The sequence below is a fragment of the Panthera uncia genome, chromosome C2 (assembly GCF_023721935.1).
Source record: "Panthera uncia isolate 11264 chromosome C2, Puncia_PCG_1.0, whole genome shotgun sequence".
Taxonomy (NCBI): domain Eukaryota; kingdom Metazoa; phylum Chordata; class Mammalia; order Carnivora; family Felidae; genus Panthera; species Panthera uncia.
In genome coordinates this window covers 117,805,377-117,818,994 of record NC_064810.1, presented here as the reverse complement: position 1 = coordinate 117,818,994, position 13,618 = coordinate 117,805,377, and the positions used below count along the sequence as shown (strand labels likewise).

General features: G+C 41.9%; 1 protein-coding gene across 2 annotated transcripts in view; it reads right to left on the bottom strand.

Moving 5' to 3' along the window:
* Positions 1-1,832: 1,832 nt before the first annotated feature.
* SLC9A9 (solute carrier family 9 member A9) overlaps positions 1,833-13,618 on the bottom strand; it is a 573,025-nt gene continuing 561,239 nt past the window's right edge. For both annotated transcript variants that reach the window (XM_049629746.1, XM_049629747.1), the window contains 2 exons: positions 4,860-4,965; positions 1,833-3,513 (listed from right to left, as the gene is read on the bottom strand). In XM_049629746.1, coding sequence (XP_049485703.1) covers positions 3,304-3,513; positions 4,860-4,965 — 316 coding nt within the window. In that variant the 3' untranslated portion in view covers positions 1,833-3,303. The remainder of the gene's footprint in view (positions 3,514-4,859; positions 4,966-13,618) is intronic.

The window sequence follows — 13,618 nt, the reverse complement described above, 5'->3', positions numbered from 1 at the left end:
AAAAAAAAAAAAAACCAAAATGGCAGCATACCATCTACTCTGTTCTGCACTTTGCTATTTTCATTTAACAATACATCCTAGAGATCATTCCATACCAGTACATGTGATACTGTCTCATGAGATGGCTGTGCTGTGTTTTATTTAACCAGCAATTCAGTTCCAATAAATATCCTTTGTATGTATAATATTCTCAAATATCTAGAATAAAAGATCTGCACATGAAATCGGTGGGTCGAATGGTATTTGAATTTTCAGCTTTGATTTATACCATTAAATTGCTCTCCAAACAGTTTCTAGAAACTTCATGAATGAAGACCTTAATGGCACTTCCCATCAGGCTTCTGACTTGCTCAGGCATGTACTGAGTACCATGGGGACACTACAGAGGGTCTAGCTGGGAGACTGACAGTGAGTGAACTGTGTGTGTGTGTGTGTGTGTGTGTGATGTATACTTGGTAAGAAGCTCAAGGAAAAACCATAAATCAATTAATTAATTAGAGTCCTGTTTAAAGCTCTAATAATGAGTGCAAGCATTAGTGGTTTGAATAAAGCTCCTTTGCCTTTATTATTCATTAGAAACTGGCAGTAAATAATAGGTTTGAATTTCACAGTCCTCATACTGCTAATCAAAGCACAGAGATCTTAAGATCATAAATTATTATCCCTCACAACAGGACAATAAAGGAAATTTGGTTTTATGAATTTCTAACTGGGACACTGGCTAGCCTCTCTCTGGGTCTTGGGCTGATTCAGAGGGAAGGAGGCTGGTAATCACATCTTGAAACTGGAACACTGTCTTATAGATCAGGTGGGGCACAATTTCCTCAAACTCATGATATTTTACTTACCTGGAGTCAGGGGGACGAGTGGTCTGACCCAGATTAAACAGCCCCTTATTCTCCTTGTTGGCCGTGGTTCATGATGGTCAGCTGGAAAGGGTATTTTTCTAAGCAGAAAGAAGGCTTTCCTGTGGGCAGGAGGCTGTTTTTGCTGTGCCCTCTTAGGGAGTTGGTGCTGGGTTTAGATTGCATGCCTTCCTCTCCCCACTCCTTCTCATTTCCATCTCATATGTCATTTTTCTCTTTACTCCTGCCTCCACTAATGTTAGTCTGTTTTGAGAGGATCTTCTCTTTCCCTGGTGTGTCTTTCTCCACACAAAGCAGCAAAACACCAGGTTCTTATCTCTTCTTTTCATAGGATGAGGACAGAAAGAAGATGAATCCTTATCTTCTGACTTGCCTTTTTATTCCTCCCCCCATTTTTGAGGCTTTTCACAATTGTGTGTGTATGAAAGTGTGAAAGGAGGAGGCTGTTCCACTCTGCCTGCCTTAGCTCTCCCTTCTCTGGCTGGCACACCCTCCCAGCCCACCAGTGTTCTCTTCTTTCTTTCAGTGGCTTGTGTGCCAGTTCCTATGGCTTTTCCTGGGCCACAGGACGCTTGCATCTCCCTTACGTTACCTTTCAGTGCCTACTTCACCTGGCATTTCAAGTATAAAGGCTTAGAACTGCCAATTAGCATGAGCAGAGAAAATGTCTTTATCTATCATGTATCTATCTATCTATCTACCATCTATAATCTATTTTGGGGGGGGGAGAGAGAGAGAGAGAAAGAGAAAGAACACTAAAAAGTGAGCATGTGAGTGGGAGAGGGGCAGAGGAAGAGAGACAGAATCTCAAGCAGGTTCCACATTCAGTGCACAGCCTGTTAGGGCTCAGTCCCATGACCCTGGGATCATGACCTGAGCCAAAATCAAGAGTCAGAAGCTCAGCTGACTGAGCCACCAGATGCCCGAAAATGTCTTTAAATAAAGCATTGGCCAACACAATCATACTTTATAACAAAAGTTTATTAGGATTAGGTCAAATAGAAAACTTCATGCTTTGCCATTTGCATATTTACCCGGAATGACCAGATTATACTTAGCTGAGTATAAAACAGTTTGTGCCCCTGGATCCTACTGTTTGGAAGAAAATCAATATATGTAGCCGTGTGTCTGACACCACCATGGTTAATAGCCTAACAACTGGTTAGCAAAGCATATGTTATTTTCAAGCTTTGGGCCTGAGGAAGACATCATTCCCTACCTCCTTCAGAAACAGACCCATCATAGCCTGGGCACCTAAGACTAGAGCCTGCTTTTTCGGAGTCTAATATTAACATCTGTATTTCAAGAGAAGCTAGGCTTGAGGTATCTTTATGGCTTAAAAGGCACAGATCATGCAGCTGAATTAAAAGCTATTGTGTTGGTCTGTTTGTCATGGGCTATGAGCCATATCTTGTAAGAGGAGTCCCTAGGCTGCATCCTTGAGTCTTCAGTATGGTCTATGCATCATCAGCTCTGCTCCTCTAGCTTCTGCTCTTGCTAATCAGCTGTGGGTGTTGGGTTTGGAGGACGGGTTGGGACTCCTGCACTGTCTCCTGCCACGTGGAGAACAACCTGTGCTGTGGAATCTCATTACCCAGCATACAGAGGGGACCTGCCACAGGGCTAAGGAGTGACTCAAATGCGAGCAAGGACAGGGAGCCTTGTTCTTCAGGTAAAATATAGTATGGAGAAAAGAAAACTACTCTTCCTGGAAGGGTCCTACCAAGTTGGAAAACAGAGCTGCATTTAGCGCAGGGTGCACCCAGCTGGAACTAACCCTTTGATTCATTCCATGGGAGAAGCAGCTTGACAAGAATGCCCATGAGAACAGTGGGTGGCCACACGGCACGGCTTCTGTGAGGCCATCAGCAGTGGTATCGATCCCTTGTCTGGGCTTTGCAAATAGCCCTGAGGTCATTAAGGGCACGTGGGAGTCTAGGTCTTTATAATATACAAATAATCAGGTACTAAATAACTTGGCATAACCTCCAGCTTAGGAGCCAGATCTTTATGCTCAGAAACTTTTTTCCTTATTTTTAAACTCTCCCTAATGAAGGGAATGAAATCCAAAATTGAAGCGAAGGCCTGGAGAGCTGCCTACTGAACGGAAACCCCTCAGACACAAGGGTATCTGTTCCTCCCTTAACAGCAGCGAGACTCCTGACTCCCTTGCTTCTCTGCCCTTCCCACCCCACCCAAGTCGCTAATAAAAATGGCTGCTGTCAAAAACTTAAATTCAGTTGCATAATAGAGAGGGGTGATAATAAATTCTCATTTCTTTAGGCACTAGAGGATACTTGTGACAAGGTTTTGATTCTCTTCAATTTGTGCTCTTACTGCATTTTCCAGCTTCTATTCCCCATGCTGCCTCCCCAGCTTGGCTTGTATCTCTCAGTGAGCCTGGCATTACTTGTGATTACGTCTGCACTGTTCACCACTAATTCAGCTGGGACTGACCCGGAGTCTGCTCAAGCTTGAGTTCGTAGCCTCCTAGGCCGAGATCCCCCTCGTAAATGTTGTCTTTGCTTGGAGTCTGCGGTGAACTCCCTGCAGGAGGACTGCAGGGCGAGGTGGCTTGCTCCTGGTAACTCATGGCCAGTTCGTCCTGATTCACAATGCATTCTACATCTTCCTCTTTTAGCTGCTCCTGGATTTTGGGAAGAGAGAGGAGTCACTTCATGATGAAGAAAGCAAGAGCAGTCCGACAGTGTTAGAAAGTAGGGTGTTTGTTTTCCTTTCTTAATGGCCCTGTCTTGCCTTGGCTGAGGTACCTGCTGCAGGCAGGTGTCGTGTTTCCATGTCCGTGGGCATGGTGGAGCATTTCCCCTGGGAGGCCTGGAGGCATACCGCAGTCATATGGGGCCTCCAGGCCTAAGGTGAGAATTGGTAGAGAGCGCGTGCTAACCGAGTGCTCCTTGGGTTAAAGGGAGTTAAAATAAAATTCAGTGGATTTCTTGAACTGGTACATAACTAGGTTGAGAGGAGTCAGGAGTTAGGAGAATCTTGGCACCTCAGAGTACGGAACGATTCTCAGTGTTGGTTTTGGAACACTCCTGCCTATCACGAAATTCTCAAAAGGCAGTTTCTGTTACATTTTATTTGAAAAGTGTGTCCTCACAGCATGCTTCTTGGGATGAGTATCACAAAGCTAAAAATGGTTGGAAGTCACCATAGTAGATAATGGCAGAAACTAACTAGATCTGACCAACGTAGTTTTCCTCAGACAGAGCTTTCCTTGAAGGAAAGAATTAAGATTTCAACTCTTCCTTCATTGGCTTTGGGAAGACCATACAAAATCACTCATAGAATGAGCCCTGGCTAGGTGACTGAGGTCAGTGGTTTCCAACGTTAGGCCGCTGAATCCCTTGGAAGGCTCATGGAAGCACAGATACTGGGCCCCAAGCTCAGAGTTCTGAGATGGGGGGGGGGGTTGCTAATAATTTGTATTTCTAGCAAGTTCCCAAGTGATACTGAGGCTGCTGGTCTGGGGACACACTTTGAGAACCACTGCCTTAGGCCATTGTGTCCTGAGCACATCTGAGACACATTTTTCTCTGTTTATGCAAGGGAGTGCATAAACCTCCAGCTGGACAACCTCCAAGGGCGCCACACACTCCAAGGCTTTGCTCCTCTCCAATCCCTGATGCTGGTTTGTTTGTAATGATTCTAATTGCTTTTCAGCATTTTTTATTCCACTCCCTTGAGCTATAAAGCACAGGCCTAATATTCAAAACCTCAAAACACAGCAGTTTGTGGGGACATGTTACTTCTTTTATGTTTTCTAAATTCATTTTATGGTTAAAAATATTGATAAAAAAGATTGTATTCTTAAAAGAAGAATGAGCCCACATCAGCAACATCTGAAAGGAAAAGAGAAATGCTTCTTGGTGCAGTGAATTTTAAAACGCTTTTAAACGCTGGGAAGTAATAGCCCTGAGGTTCCTGGGCTCATCGGTATTCACCAAGCCCGGCCCACTCCGGGCAGTTACTCACCCCATAGGCCTGCGGACTGGTGAGCAGCCGGGAAATTGGCCCGCACCATTCAGGTAACGTGGTGGTCAACGGAGGACCAGAGTGGGTTAAAATTGGTTTCAGATATCTGTAAGGCCTGTTAAGGAATACTTGCCAAAAGGAAGTTAGAATTTAGTTTCTCACACAGCACAAACCTTTGCATGCAGTGAAAGAGACAGTTATGTTCACCTTTAAATCCCCTACTCCCTCATTTAGGAGGCAATTTGGCCTGCAAAAATTGCTGTTTATAATCTTTGCTCCACACACTTTTCCAGCCCTCCTGGAGGTCTTTAATCATGAAGAAATGGGGACTGGGCCAGCCAACATCAGAGAGAGGGGTGAATGTTCCTCTTCTCCTCCCCTCCCCCCACCAATGTCTCAACTGCTTAGAGAATGCATTCTTAAGAATTATCTTAAAACAATAGCATAAAAGATTGTGTTTTCTTAAAACTGCACACACAGCTTAAACCGCCAGTAATTTTCACAAAGAAGCAAGAGGTATTTCATAAAATGTTCAGTCACTTTAGGACTGGGTAGTGAACATTGATTGTTTTCCAAAATACTTTATTTTCACTATTCAACACAGGCACTTTATACTTCATACATCAATGCGCTTCTATACAAAATTATGTAAATAAGCTGGTGCCAAGTTCATTCTATTGTCTAGCACCTGTCTTTCTTATCTCTTCATCCCAAAGTGCTCTAACAAGTTAAAAGAAAACCCTGTTCATCTAAAGCTGTTATATTTCCCTCCAATCTAGCAATAGTAAAACCCCTAGAGGCTGCCTCAGGTTGCCTTATTATTTCTTTTTTTTGCTCAAAGGAAAGTAGTGGAATTATTTCCCCATTCCATCAGACACAACTTTTAAGCTTTATATTATTTCCTCTGCTGGAGAATATTTCACCTCATCAACTTTCTGAAAAGCTATAATAAATAGAGAAAAGGAAAAAATGGAAAGCGGTTAACTTCGTTTGGCTTGTGAAAATCTGAAGTCATCCCCAGGCACTAAGGATGTGAGAGGACCTTGGAGATGGCTCTCCTGGAACCCATCTATATCTGGACACCACTCTGTCCTTCCTGTGATGCCTGAGCATGTGACAGCAGAGGGAGATGCAGCCTACAGAGGCCAGGAATCTTGTTGCCTCTGGCTTCAAATCCTTCCCCATCAAAGTGGTGATGAAACAGGAGATACTCATGAACACAGTCTAGTTATGATGCAAGGAGAGCTGCTTAAGAGCATCTATAATTCCAACTGAAAATGGAAAACTTGACAATTCCTTTCACACGGGCAGCTGTTGTGCTCAGTGAAGGACCAGGGAAGATGTCAAAGTTCAGAGCCTGGCATTCCCTGTAACATTTTTTGAGTATGTCTGTGACTCTGGAAAGCCTGTGATGGTCTTCCATTAATTTTCATTACAAATTGTTATTTCCTTCATTGTATGGATGAATGAATGGAAGCCTAGAGATATAATGATATTAAGTAATCCAAAAGCTCCCATTGCTATTTGAATCTGCCACCATCATCACTAGCAAAAGATAAATGAGCAGGGCAGAATCATGCATGTGACCAGCTGGTTCTCTAGAGAGAAACGCTTGCAGACCTTATCCCTGCTGATGAGCTGTAGACCTTCTCACATAGGGGCACGTGAGGATACATGGTCTTATTAGGGTTTATGGTGTGAACAGGTGAGCAAAAAATACTTTTGTAGGGAGATGAGATGGGTAAGATAGATGTATAACTGTAATGTAAATCAGGGAAAATCCAGCCAATTTTATTTCAAGATGGAAAAGTGACAGTAAGTATGCAACATTTTTAGAGATGTCATATTAAAAACAAAAACAAAGGGGCGCCTGGGTGGCTCAGTCGGTTGAGCGGCTGACTTCGGCTCAGGTCATGATCTCATGGTCCGTGAGTTTGAGCCCCACCTAGGGCTCTGTGCTGACAGCTTGGAGCCTGGAGCCTGTTTTGGATTCTGTGTCTCCCTCTCTTGACCCTCCCCCATTCATGCTCTGTCTCTCTCTGTCTCAAAAATAAATAAACGTTAAAAAAAATTTAAAAACAAAAACAAACCTGAAGAGATTTGTCAAGGCTTTAATTGTTTCAGAAGCCTGGGCAACTTTCTCTATTTGAGGTTCTCAGAATATTGAAAAATTAAATTATATAACACCAAAATAATGTTACAAAAGTAAGGCACAAATTTAGAATTGTGTAATGGACATTTTCTTCTTTTAATCCTGATGAGGTATCTCTTTAAGTCTATGGGTAATGTTACTGGAGCTAACACTTACAGGTGAAATTTTAGCTTTTTGTGAATGTGAGGCCTGGACCCCAGGGGGTACCATTTGGCCTCTTTTGGATAGGTTCTGGGATTTTTGACTCTCAATGCCTTGGCATAACTGTCGTCTCTGCCACTTTCTGACTGTGTGAACTGTGGTCTAGTTATTTACCTCTGTGAGCCTCAAGTATTGTTGTGAATATTAATGGGAAATAACATTATGCAAAAATGTTTTTAAACTCTATGTGCTATTCACATGCTATTTATTTTGTTTTAAGTAATTATTTTCTAAGCAATGCTTCTGAGAAACTTTTGTCTTGATCATTGTTCAGATAATAGTGGGGAGATGGAACTGAGGGTAGAGAGGAGAAAATGGCACTCCAGGCATTTGGTGTGGCCTTGGGGGTCACAGGCTAGTTAGCAGGTGGGACATTTAAGGTACCCCTACATCAAAAATGGCTATTTGGGTCAAATTTTGTTGTATAGGCAGCTAGTGTGAGGTGGTAGGTGACAGGTGGGCAGAATTTATTGATGTATGACTCTTCTAGGAAACCGATGATGTTGTTTTTGCTGCTCTGATGTCTCAGTAGCTGTGAGTTCAAAGGAATGAGGCATACCCTGTGTGGCAGTGAGCGGAATGTGCAAAGCACCACCCCTAGCCATGGTGCACGTGCAGCAGAATCTATGTCAAACATCTTGGTTTGCCCAGTGCTTATCATATATCCTGTGCTCAGTGGATGTTTGTTGAATTTCTGATATAGGAAACTATTCTGGGGTGGTATGAGTGATGGAAGTAGATCCTGGGTAACTGTGACAAGAGAAGATGAAGGGGGCAGATAATAGCCAACGAACGAGGTTTTTCTGAGGATAAGAGGCTAAGAAAGGTTACGTTGAAGTTGGACCTCTTGGGCCTGAGTTATTAGACTGAGGGGACCATGAAAAAAGACTGGTAATGGCATGAACTGAAGTGGTTAAAAAATAATCTGGTTTCTTACTCATTCATTTGCTCCTTCATACGCTCACATGTTTTTGTTTTATGTGCCAAACTGGTGAGGCATCCACACAAGGACATGGACAATTAATTGCATTATAAAATGGAAAGCTCCCTGGTGTCCACACTGTGGTTTCCTTGAGGGCAGGCCTGTTCTGTTCACCTGGATACAGTGCTTCGCACATTTTAGATGTTCAAGAAATAGCTGTTGAATTAATGAAGACAACAGGCTCAGAGAGGGGAAAAGAATTGCTCAATGGAACCCAGCCAGCTAGTTAATGGCAGCGCTGGGCCTGTGATCAAGGACATTTCCATCATACGGGGCATCTTTCTTCTGCTACAGAGACACTGAATGACAGGTCTCATCTGATTGGACAGCTGATTTGGAATTCAGGAATCCATGATTTTCCGAGTTCTTTATTGCTGAGCATTGTCTGGAAAGTGGCTGGATCTCCAGGGTTACCTTAATTATTAAAGAGTAAGAAAACTCTTCTGATCTACAAAAAAAACCCCATGCTGCTGATTTCGCAAAATGTGTTATTTTTTTCATCAAGTTCTAGTATATGTTTGGGGAGGGAGATTCCCTGTTGGGTATTTTTGGTACAGCTAGTTTTGTTTCTCTAATAAGCTAGAAATGTATCGAGATGAAATGTGAAGCTCTGGGGGGAAGAAAACAATGACTTTTCCCATCTAAAGGGCATAGGTTTGGGAATAGCAGTTTGGTTCAGGAGATGTAAGTAAAAGCTGGAATTCCATCCAGAGTTAACACACATGCAATAAGGAAGACAATTAACAGATGCCCTTTTCTTTTTTGGCCTGAGCTATCAGAAGGTCCAGAGCTAAATTTAATGCTTAACTGAACTAACATCTAAAATACCCGGCAACACTGATTTCTTTCTCTTTTTTGTTTGTTTGTTTTTAATTATTTTAAATCCTCATGTTTTACCCATTGTAAGTTGCCAAAACTAATGAGTGTACAGCCTGCTCATATGCTTCATATGACATGGTCTTACCTAGACTAGTGAGATGCAAAACCCCAAGCAAAGATGCAGCTCTACAAATGAGTATCTGCCCCTTTGAGGAGACTAAGCCCCGTTGCCCCCTACCATGGACTGAATGTCTGCATTCTTCCCAAATCCATATGTTGAAGTCCTAACCTTCAATGTGATTGTTTTTGGAGATGTTCTTTAGGAAGTAACTAGGGTTAGATGAGGCCATGAGGGTGGCCTCCATGATGGGATTACTGCCCTAATAAGAAGAAATACCAGCGTTTATTTGCTCTCACTCTAAATGTCCACAAAGAAGAGGTCATGTGAGCATAAGTGAGACGGTGACCATCTGCAAGCCCAGAAGAGAGTTCTTACCAGAACCTAATCATGCTGGCACCCTGATCTCAGACTTCTAGCCTCTAGAACTGTGAGAAAATAAATGTCTGTTGTGTAAGCCACCCAGTCTATGGTATGTTGTTATGACAGCCTGGGCAGACTAACACACTCCCTCTCTCTGGACCTCTTTAAAAATCTCTGAGAGTCCTGAAGACCTATGTTCTATCCTGGCTTTCTCTAAACTTGCCTCATCATGAAGATCATCTTGGACATTTGTTAAGAATTCAGATATCCCAGGGGCACCTGGATGGCTCATTTGGTTAAGCGTCCGACTTTGGTTCAGGTCATGATCTCACAGTTTGTGAGTTCGACCCCTGCATCAGGCTTTGTGCTGACAGCTCAGAGCCTAGAGCCTGCTTTGGATTCTGTGTCTCCCTCTCTTTCTGCTCCTCCCCAACTCATTCTCTCTCTCTCTCTCTCTCTCTCAAAAATAAATAAACATTAAAAAAAATTTAAGAGTTCAGGTTTCCAAGTCCTGCCCTGGAGATTCTGATTTGTCAGGTCTAGGAAGTGGCCTGGGACTCTGTATTTTACAGATAGTCTATATTTTAAGCGCCCCAGATGACTGGTGATTAGGCAAGGTTGGAACACGATTCTCTCTGGAGTGTTACCCTCCATAGGAGATTCAAATTTTAAATAGGAAGAAAAAGAACATAGTGTCTTACATCTACAAAGCCATCATTTTTAGGGTGAAGATAGTTATGAGGTAAGCCCATTTGGCCCAGAACCCAGGCTTACCTAATGTAATGACCTTTGCCATTTGTTCCATCTTGTCTGGGGGATGGGTCGGATAGTTGGCTCAAAAAGATGAAGACTTGATGATGTTACACCTGAGACTGAATTAATGAAGTGTCATGTCTGAGCTTGTGTAGGAAGACTTTGTGTATATTGGGAGCATTTGCATGTGCTTGTATGTATAAGTTTGACAAATGGTCTTGCTATCTGAATAAAATACTCATCACTGCACAGCTGTGTCAAGAACAAAAGCGCATTTAGCTCTCTATAGGCTTTTCAAGAATATACTCTGTGCTCTTTCATTTATAAAACATTTCCATATGTCTTATTTTCTCCTTACAACTGTAGGTAGGAGCTATAGTCCCATTTTACAGATCAAGAAATGTATAAACAGATGGTTTTTCAATTCTCTTCTAATCTATTCTTACCTCCTTTTCCAGGGTGCATTTAGCTTCCAGTTCTGGCTTGCCATCAGATAGTCAGGGATCAATGACAGGTGGGTGGGGAAAGATAAGTACATCCTGTAGTGGAAGCCAACCTTGCCCTCTAAGCCCATACATGCCTGCAGAAAACCAGGTCCTACTTACTATTGACTTTCTGAGTCCCACACTGTTATTTGAGTCCCACGCAGCATCCATGAACAAAGCTAGTAGAGGATACACAAAATTTTACATATCCTATCACTCTTTGCTTCTAATATACAAATTACACCCCTTCTGCTTTGTTTCCCAGGAAATATGGCCTAACAAATTGACTGTGTTTTCCTTCTTTCCTTTGCATATATCACATTTCACAATTGAACACTCACTGTCTTGCCATTTTGGGTGAGTCTGCGATGAGCCATTCTGCAGAGAGCTGGCTGGAGGTTCAGGTTGGAGGAAGGCTCTAAGAGCCCAAAAAAGAAGACTTCTTCTCTGAGCTATTTCATCTCTCTGTTCTCTCTACCTCGAGGGAGGACTTCCAATTTTGTACCAGGCACTTTCTGAGAACATAGGAGTAAGATCCTGTCTTTGCAGCAGTCACTCTATTTCAAGAACAAGCTATCAAGATGGCACCTTCTACTAGGCTATTCATGAAGTTATGGTTTTAAAATAAAAGGCAGAAACCCTCTTTCTCTACACAGATGAACATATACTTCTTTGGTTGACAATTCTAACCTTTACCATCTTAAAGGAAATTGCTCTAGACAACTGCTGGGGCAGAAAGAAAGCAGCAAATGCTAGAATAAACACCTGATGCATAAGCAGAATTGCCTGCAAGAAGCCAGCAAGGAGTGACCGTATCCCCCTTCGGCCTGGTCTCTGAGCTCTGCTACTCATATGTCTAATTGGTGAATGGCTCTCCTTTCAAGGCCAAGCTGGTATGTCCCTTTCTCCCAGCAACTTTCTCAGACATGCCATGCTGAGCTGCTTCAGTTCCATGGCTGTTCTGTAGCACTGTGTATCTATCTCTCTGGGAGCATTTATCACATTGTCTGGAAGCTAATTGTTTACATCTCCATCTTCCTCTAAGCTCCTTGAGGGCAGGAACTTTATTATTATGTAACAAAATATTTATATTGTAGAATGGAAAAGGGATACATCAAACCTCACCAATCCAATATATAGCCTAATGGATCATTATAAAGCAAGGAAATCACCCAGACCAGGAAACAGAATTTTGTTACCCAGACCTGAGGCCCCTTCCAGGTATCTCATCCTAATGCAAACTCCATTCTCTCCCTACAAAGAACTACAATCCTGATTTGTACACTAATCACTTCCTTGAGCTTTTTTTCCCCTTTAATGTTTATTTATTTTTGAGAGAGAGGGAGAGACAGAGCATGAGCAGGGGAGGGGCAGAGAGAGAGGGAGACACAGAATCCAAAGTAGGCTCCAGGCTCTGAGCTGTCAGCACAGAGCCCGATGCGGGACTCGAACTCACGAACCGCGAGATCATGACCTGAGCTGAAGTCAGACACTCAGCCGACTGAGCCACCCAGGCGCCCCATTAAATGTGTTATTTCTTTTAATCTGTAGATTCCTCCTCCACCCTTTTAACTTCTTTAAAATTTATCTGCTGAAGAACCTAGGCAATTTGACCTGTGGACTTCCCATAGTCTGAATTTTGCTGATTGCAAACTCAGGTGCTGCCCAGCATGTTCCTCTGCCATTGGTACTTCCTGTAAGTTCCTAGCTGGATCCAGAGATTGGATTCAGATTCTCTTCCATCCCGTTGGCAAGACTAAGAAAGGCACCTCATATCTGGTTGTGCCTCTTTGTGTGATTTGAGCAGCCTCTAATGTGTAATACCTATATCTATTTGCTCACTGGGGATTGCAAATAGTGAAATTCTAATTATATATTTTTTATTATTTTATTAGTAGAATCCTTTTATAAAGAGACATTTTTCATTTATTCTATTCAGATATTCAGTGAATAGTCAAAATAGGAAAGACAAGATAAATGCTTGATTTATTCCATCTATTTATCAGTTTTCCAGATGTTTGGTTATCATCCTCTGAAAAGGACTGATTCTTTGTTTAAATATCATTATAAAGTAATGAATTTAAATGAATTTGATTGCAATTATTATCATTGTTGAAATGCAAACTGACCCATAGTTGGTCAATGGGAGTCTTTTCAAACTGACTGCTGAGTCCTATTGACATGATGCCAGTATCTTTGATAGATAGCTTCTTTCTCATCTGTATGACAACTTGTTCTAGGCTCATCTTGAACATTGCTTGTTTCTGACCTCAAACCAACCATTTCTCCAAAATTCTCTGATTTCTTTTAGTGAGAAATGGTATTTTAACAGCAAAATCTGGGTGCCAAGGGTTACAATTTATAGTGAGGTACTGTTAAGTGTTCAACAACTGACTCTTTTTTTTTTAAAGCTAGATTTGTAGCATTTCCCAGTTTCCATGGTATAAACACTCCCATTATGGCTGATTTCAATATGTCAACATGAAGTCCCTGAATGTGGAGTTGGGACAAGATGTGTACAATCTGTTCTCACCAGTTAGTGCAGACCAGCTTCAACATGCCACTGGTTATATATCTCATGAGTTACTATGGATACGTCCAATTCCAGTTCAAGATTCAAGTTCTGATTCTCAAGGACATAAGGAATGGTAGAATTAGAATAGTCCATAATTACTCATTTGTTTTATCCTTTATTAAATATATAGTAGTCTCAGAATAATAATAATACTGATAGAACTACCATAAAAATTACATGATACTTTAAAAAACTTCTGCATATCCTCCCTATATTCTAACCTCTCATTTAAAAAAAAAAACCCTATTGTGCAACTATTATGTAGTTATACTATATCTACATTGTCAGATCATATAGCCATTACATCTACA